This window comes from Falco peregrinus, chromosome 7 (genome assembly GCF_023634155.1).
Source record: "Falco peregrinus isolate bFalPer1 chromosome 7, bFalPer1.pri, whole genome shotgun sequence".
Classification (NCBI taxonomy): Eukaryota; Metazoa; Chordata; class Aves; order Falconiformes; family Falconidae; genus Falco; species Falco peregrinus.
The window spans coordinates 42192332-42200154 of record NC_073727.1 but is presented as its reverse complement, the minus strand read 5'-3'; the positions used below and the strand labels follow the sequence as shown (position 1 = coordinate 42200154).

Here is a 7823-nt window from a genome sequence, read left to right as displayed (position 1 = left end):
CTGTTTCCAGCTACAACCGTTTTTTTACAAGTCAGAAGGCAGAATGTTATTACCATTTCAGTTATCGGGTTTTTGATTTTGACCTGAAGCTGTGGAAGGCGTTTGGTCCCTCGCCAGGTAGCACCAGTAAGCCTGATGCTGGTTTCCCGGTCACTCCTGCATGTTTGGGAAGCCCTGTCCCTAAGCATATCTCCCTCCATCCTAGGGAGATTCCAGCAAAAATGTTACAGAACCCAGCATGTGTGATAAGCAGGAACAATGCTAGGAAGTGCTGTACACTGAATAAGCTTTGCATGACAAATGCTAAATTAATGCCTGCAACGTCAGCCATCCGTGGCCGTGGTGCAAACTGTGGACAATGCGTGGGTGTGCGAGCCTGCCTCTGAGCGACGGCTCTAACGGCAGGTAAACGGGCTTTGCTTCAGTGTTACCCGTGACATCTGGTGGTAACAGAAAGTAAATTCAGTTTAAACCTTCTTAAAGGTTATGTACGAGTTTAAACGCCTAATCCCAATGAAGTATATTACAAAGTTGTATTTCCCAAAGTGTATTTCTTTCTGACTGCCTGTACACAGCATGGTGGGTTTTGGTGCTGGGACCAAGGAAGCCACCGAAGTATTTAGTGTGCCTGAAAAGCAGTTGATGAACACCTGTTATTTATTACTGTTAGTTACGTACAGCCTTTGTAAGTTTTCCAGACCTCATAGCCCTTCCAAATCAATGAATATGGCAACAATTGAACTCCCAATTTGCAATATAAATTGAGTAATAAACACGACAAATTAAAAAGGCCCCCAGTGAAGGTGAAGGAGTGTAATAAAGAAAACAGGACAATACAGGGGTGCTGCAGAAAGCTCCATTGGTAATTGTTGGGTTGGGTTTTGCACAAGAAGAAGGAATTGTCACCAACAATTGAGTTTAGCAGTGGGCCACCAAGATGGTCAGGGCTGGAGCACTTGTCCCGTGAGGAGAGGCTGGGGGACCAGGGCTGGTTCAGCCTGGGGCTGAGATGGCTTCAGCAGAGCCTGACAGCAGCCCCCCAGGGGCTGGAGTGGTAGGGGTCAGCAGGATGACAGAGCCGGGCTCTTCTCAGCAGTGCATGGCAGGAGGTTGCCCTGAGACCTTCAGAGCTCTTCTCCAGTCTGGGCCAGATGGTGATCAGCTGAGGCAGCAAGTGTGGAAGAGCAAAATAGGGACAGACTGGTGGTGGTTGTTAACCTCTCTGTGCATCCCAGATATGGTGTATCTGGTTGTAAAAGTTAGAAGAGATATAATGGGAATATGATGGACTTGATCATCAACAGCGTATCCTACAGCAACATTTTCCTTGGGATGTTTATTCAAAAGTCACATACAATACTTACTTAAAAGGAGAGAAAATTTGCTCCCTTCTGAAGAGCTACATGAAGAAGTGATCTGTACATACTGGCACATGTATCACAGGATAAAATACCTAGCAGACCAGCTGTAATTACCCAAATTATACCTTAACAAATAAAATTCAGGGTCCTTGTTAAACCAAAAATAAACCCTAAGGAAACAAACACAATTGTAATTTAAATCCAGAATCACAGCAGGAGGAAAACTATAGGAACTCAGTCAACCATGGCCTAGATAATCCTTCTCCTTTCATGCAGGATGAACATGTTACTCCATAGCTCAAGGAGCTTACACGAACAAGTGGTGTTCATGGTATACATGTGGCTGTAGACAGAATGGGCTTTGCTGTCCCACTGGCACAACAGGCACACTACAGAGAGTGGCACAGCAATGGTGGCTGTGTAACACGTGAGAAATAAGAGTTCTGTAGCAGAGAAAATAATGGTGTTCTTTAACTGTTCTGCTCCTGCTGCATCTCCCAGCATCAACACACCTCAAACTTTATAAAGCCAGCAGAGAGAGGCTAGTGCAGCATGACTGACACTATAGTTTCAGCTGAGAATCCATCACTGAGGTGTACATAGTAGTAATTTTCCAACATTAAACTCTTTTCTAGTGTTTTTTCCACTTCTGCTCTCAGCCAGGGAAGGAATTCTGTGTCAGTATCTAAGAATTTGGCAAGAAGGAAGCAAGAAGTATCTTTTTATTAAGGATTAGTGATAGGATCTTGGGCTCAGTATTCATTTGCTGCAATCATTACAGTATTAATGTCATTGCTGGAAGACACTTGCTTTGCAAGAGCCAGATGAAATCTCCCAGGAGGTGCTGTTGTCTCACCTCCTGGCTCTTTTACCATTACAGATCTAGACCAGAGTCCAAATTATTTTGCAGCTTGTCTTTCAGTGCTGGAAATGTTTTTTTCTCTTCTGATGAGCATTCAGAGACGCTTGCTCTGCTGTTAGGAAGTCCTACCTTCTCCTCGCTGTATCGCCTGTCCTGTCCTTCCAGGCGCTGTACTTCAGCAAGCTCTGCATTACGCAGCTCGGCATAGGCACGCTGATGTGCCCACAGCTGGGCCAGCTCTTCTTCCTCCATGACTTCCAGCAAAGCTTGCTCAACCGTTTTCCCAATCAACACTTCCAGGATCGGCTTGACTTCAACATCAAAGTCAAACAACTGAGGATGGAGTCAGGGAAACGGAGAGAAATGTCCCTTGATCACAATCGCTCTTAGCACCGTGGCAAGGAGGGAAGGAGGGTGAGCAAAGCCCTTGTGCTGAAGGCAGCCTGAGAAGTGCAGGTGGGGGCCAGCGTCAGCTAAATCCGAAGCAGGAATGCAACTGGGGGCTAAGTGGTGCGTGGGCTGGAGTGAGACACCACACACCCGACCACAGCCAGCAGGGGGGCTGCCAGGGAGAAGCAGAGCACTCACCTGGACCCTATTTCTGTGTTCCCAACCCCTTCTTGGGCTGGACGCTACTTCTACAGGGGAGAGCTTTTCTCAGCATTGTAGTTCTTAGCTGAAAGCAGCAGAACCAGTGCACACGAAGAAGCACATACAGTGGAGACAGTTTTAAATACCTTCTGTGAGGAGTTCTTTCTGGTTTTGCCCCAGTTTTGCATCAGAAACTTGTTTCATACAGTGCTTGGGGACCTGCACCTCTCCTTTTCCTGCTTGCATGGCCACATGTCCTCCTCTTTCTTCTTGGATGAAGAATGGAGAGCATTGTCTGTCCAAAATAGCACCTTCCTGGTTCTCTGTGTGCACCTCTTGCTGCTCTTCTGAATGCAGCTCTGGAAAGCAAAAGCTACAGGACTTAATTTTTATTTTTTTTTAGTCTGACAGTTCACTAAGGCAAATATTATCCAACAAATGAACAGTAAAATGACCTTTATGAAGCCAAAACCAAAATTCAAAACCCAACTTAAGATGTACACCAGGCGTCTGTGCATGCTCTGATGCTGTGTTCTTTGTAATATCTGCTGCTCTTCTTGAAAATGGCTCTTGAGAGGACATTTCACTCCACAGACTTCTGAAGTCAGTGTCTAGACCTTGATGTTTCAGCTCACCTTGAAAAATAAACAGCTCTTGGAGGAGTTAACTTCGATAAGGCAAGTGCAAAAAAGGGCACAGATAGCATATCAACTATGCTGAAAATGTGTCTGTCTTTTCATACCCTGTTCCTCCTGAGAAGCAATGGCAAAACAGAGACCTCTGGACCTCTCAGGTTAGGAGAATGATGCTGTTTTGAGCCCTTTCAGAAAGATCCTTGAGCTGTCCAGAATGTGCTTGAGGCCGATGTTTAACATCAGGATTTAGTTTTCTTTTGTACTTTTGGAAAGTGTTTCTGTAGAAAAACACTGCAATAATGAACTGTCTGGGACTCTCTGTGTTTCCACAGATGTACCCCCATATCAAAGCCCCAGTCTGTGACACCCTCAGTACGTTTTCATACCTGTGGAGCTGGTGTGCTCCAGTGACCCCTCAGCCAAGGCACAGGCAGGGAAGGCAATGTCGTCCCCAAATATTTCTGAGCAGTTATTTATGAGGAACTCCACCAACACTGTCACCTGCACACAGAAAAAAGGTTATTTCAGTCAAAAGGGCTGAAAACATACTGAACAGTGTTTTCTGCCCCTGCCTGCTGTCTTGGTATGAAGGGAAGCACAGAGCAGGGTATTTTCTGCCAAAATCCTAGCTTAAAGTCAGAGGGTGAGTCCACTTTGGAGGGTGAGGGCTGATGCTGCAGATGAATTGATCTGCCTCGATACAGACAAAACGCCATCAGCCACAGGCCTGGCCTCGCTGTGCAGAGGGCCCATGGTGGCAATGCCACCGGGTGCCCCTTGCCCCCTGCATGCCAGGCATTCAGGAGCTGTGCTGCGACGTAGGGGGCTGCAGGGCAACTGCTACTTTTGCTCAGAGGCGGCGAGAGAAGGGGCAGCCTTGCCCATCACGTTGCAGGCACCCGAGCTGAGGGGCATCCCCGATGTGTGGGGGTGCTGCTTTGTTCAGCTTTTGCCATGGCAGCGGGGTCCCTATGGATGGCTCTGAGCTGCCTCGAAGCGGGTGGCTGCCTGGTGAGTTCAACACACCTTGTCATTCATCTCCTTCTGCACTTCCAGCGGGAGCGTGTTGTCCGACTCTGGGCTCAGCATGTTTGGGCCGATGCAGATGGCCAGATTGCTGGAGTCCATCCTGTTGGTGTCGGCATTTTGGCTGATGTGGTGGAGCAGAGAGAGCAGGTGCTTGAGCAAGACCAGGTTTGGTCTAGGCAGTTTGTCAGCCACCCTGCATGAACACAAACAAAATGTGATGTGAATTCATGGTGCAGCAGCCGCTGCTTCTTTATTTAGGCGAGTCTCAACTGAACTCAGCCAGATGACGCTTCCTCCAGAAAGAGGCAAGCGTGTGCTTTTTTCACTGCTTAGCAGAAGTATCATTCAGAAATCCCCAACGGCATCTGGGTGTGTGGTTAATTCTAAGATCTTGAATTACAAGGTCTTGACTGAAAGGCAAGCATTAGAGCAGTGCACGTCCTTGAGTAGATGCGATGCCGTCAGGAGATGTCACTGGAGGCTTCCGAAAGGCATGTGCAAGCCTGCAGTTGTGCTGTGCGGCTCTCAAAGGCCTCCACATGGCAGTGGTCTCCACGTGCCCGTCTTTACTGGCAGCAGATGTGAAGGCTCCCTGTCAGTGCCTGTCCCACAGCACTGGGACTATGCTAGCTGAGCCACTGCAGCCTCTCACCTCTTCCTACACTACTCATTTCGTAGGGCAGGCACCGGCAGGGTCTGTCACAGGCATAATGGAGTGTAGGGGATGAGGCTCCCTGGCAGCGTTACGAGGGACTTGAAGGCACGTGGCTAAAGCAGGGCTGTGCGAGCCAGTGCCAGATGACTCCAGGAAACAGGAATATGGAGAGGGACAGGGACACACTCTCCAAACAGCCTATGGGCTGCCACCACTGAGTCCCGGGTGCAAAAGCGGTTCAGGGTCTCAAGGCGCTTTAGTAAAAGAGACAGTATTTGAACAGTCCACACCGGAGCAATGAAGGAGGTGGTTGGGTGTGGGTCCGGGCCTCCAGAGGGCTGCTGGCACACAGCCACTGCCTGCACATGGGTCTGCACAGCTGGGCTGGGGTGCTGCAGGGTGCCTGTCTGCTCCAGAGAGTGTCAACTGGTTTTTTTCGAGCACTGTGAAGAAATGCAGTCCTGGATGTGTCAGCTGGGAGGAAACAGTTTTGACTTTGTGTTTGATAAGAAGCCTTCCACCTCCCTACAGGGCTTCTCCTGATGACCTCCCCTCCAGTTTGGCTCTGCACCCACGGTGACACAGGGGAGGCCCCGGGGGTTTCCAGCTCCTGGTCCCTACTAAGAGCCACAGCAGCATCCCTGGAGTGTGCATGTGCACGCGGGTGCCAGGGGAAGAGGAGAAGGTATGGAGGGCACTGACCCTGCAGGCACCAGAGAGCAGGACAGCTCACAGCAATACTGCTACAGAGACGTGTAGAAAGGCAACTGGCACCTGTGACACCCACGTGGACTTCCCTCCTCTGCAATAACCCCCAAAGGTGTCGACATTTTGCAAAGTCTGGGTGCACTTGAAGTGTGAGGAACCAACACTTAGGGTGACCCTACACAGTCCACACTAAGATAGACTCAGAATGGTTTGGTTTGGAAGGGACCTTTGAAGATCATCTCTAGTCCAACGCCCCTGACATGTCCACATGTCTCCTACTCAGTCCACACTCAGATCCTGGTTTTCAGGGCTTACTAACTGCAGCTGTCTAGTATCTCCACACCATGTCTCGTCCCTGGGCTGAACCCTTTCAAAAAATTCAGCAGAGCTGTTTCAGCCCGTCCTTTAAAATTGGAGGGAAAATACATTTCCCTGCCTATATTCAACCATCTTTTCAGATGTCTTGGTAAGTAGTCCCTGCCACCTTGCCAGGATTTGGTGGTTTAGCTTTGCACCATCATCATGAGGTGCTTTAGCTGGGAGGTGGGAGAAACTGTGCAGCACAGCTCCAGCACACTTTGTGACAGTGAAGCAGAGGCTTTAGCACACAGATAGGCAGGATGCTGGAGTTCTGCTTTGTGTTTTGAGGCTCTCATGGAAATCTTCCTGCAATTTTCAGGAGGAAAAAGCGTGTGGCAGAATCAAACTGCTGAAAACCAGAAGTTATTCTCTGGAGCAGATGGAAATTTTCAGAAGAGCTTAAGCTCCTGGCTGCTTTGAAAATATGTCCAGGGACATTGTCCATGTGGAAATCTGGAAATGACAGGACACCCCCTTCTTGCTATGCTTCACATCTGAAATTGAATACACAGAAACAAACCCAAATTGCATGCGGAGCAGGTTGTATAAAACCAAATGAAACACCCAAGAGCCACCTGAAAAATTCATGCTGTGCCTTGAAAAACACAGATTATTGTGGGCTCATTACCAAACCCTGTGTAGGGAGCAGCCTTGTTCTGTTTGCACACTGCATTAAACTCATTTAGTCTGCAGTCCCAGAGCTGCTGCTGGTGATTCATCTCCTCCAGCACCTCTGGCCACTTTCCCAAGAGCAGAACTCCTGGCACAGCCCCCAGCACTACTCCTACCTCAGTCCCCACTAAGCAGCTGCCTACATAAAGCACTAGTATTTTCTTCTCATGGGGAGCTGGAGGGAGTGCTCAGCAAACATTCAGCTATACATTATGCTATGTACTCGTAGCAATGTTTCCAGAAGGAATGCATTCCTGCTGTCTCACTGCTTAGGATCCACCAGCAATTCCTCTGGTGCTTTTTGGCCTAAAGGGACAAATACTGCCTCATCCCACGCTACCTGATGCCTGTTTCCCTCCATACCATGGGCCTGGACTCTTTTGGAAGCAGCCTCTGCCAGTCAGGGCTGGGAACAAGAAAAAGATGCAGATGTGCCTCTGTCTGAAAGCATACAAACCCTTCAAGATACAGTCCCTGAGCAGTTGTCATGAAACATCCTGGTATATGCAGATCCACAGCATTTGCGGTGCCTGACCTGCCCGCAGCAGACTGGGGTATGATCCATGACATACCCCCACCTCATTAGCTGACATGGACAGAAATACCCATCCAGGGATGACATGAGCTCCGGACTTGGAAACAAAACCCCAAAAGAGACCCTCAAGAGCAACAGGATGACTGATCAAGCCTACCCAGGCGCAGGCTGCCTCACCCACGCTGGGCTCTGCTGGCTGGCAGCACTGCAGGCAGCGTTTCTGCCAGGTGCAAAGTGTTCCTGTGGCCCACCAAAGAGCTGGGTGCTCTCTATTATTAAATCTTTTCCCAGGTAGAGACCCACTGGGCTGCACAGGCACACACATACACCCCCAGTATACACACGAAGCAAGACATGTTTTCCATCATGCTCCCCAGCCCTCTGATCCAGTCCACAGAGCTCCACACAGCAAACA

At 49.0% G+C, this 7823-nt stretch overlaps 1 protein-coding gene across 1 annotated transcript; it reads right to left on the bottom strand.

The window, feature by feature from the left end:
• Positions 1-3773: 3773 nt before the first annotated feature.
• On the bottom strand, positions 3774-4824 carry LOC129784888 (T-cell activation Rho GTPase-activating protein-like). The gene is made up of 2 exons (XM_055810603.1): positions 4476-4824; positions 3774-3950 (listed from the first exon to the last, which is right to left on the bottom strand). The coding sequence occupies exons 1-2, from the start codon at positions 4575-4577 to the stop codon at positions 3819-3821; spliced, it is 234 nt and encodes a 77-aa protein (XP_055666578.1). The 5' UTR covers positions 4578-4824; the 3' UTR covers positions 3774-3818.
• Between the last annotated feature and the right edge of the window lie 2999 nt (positions 4825-7823).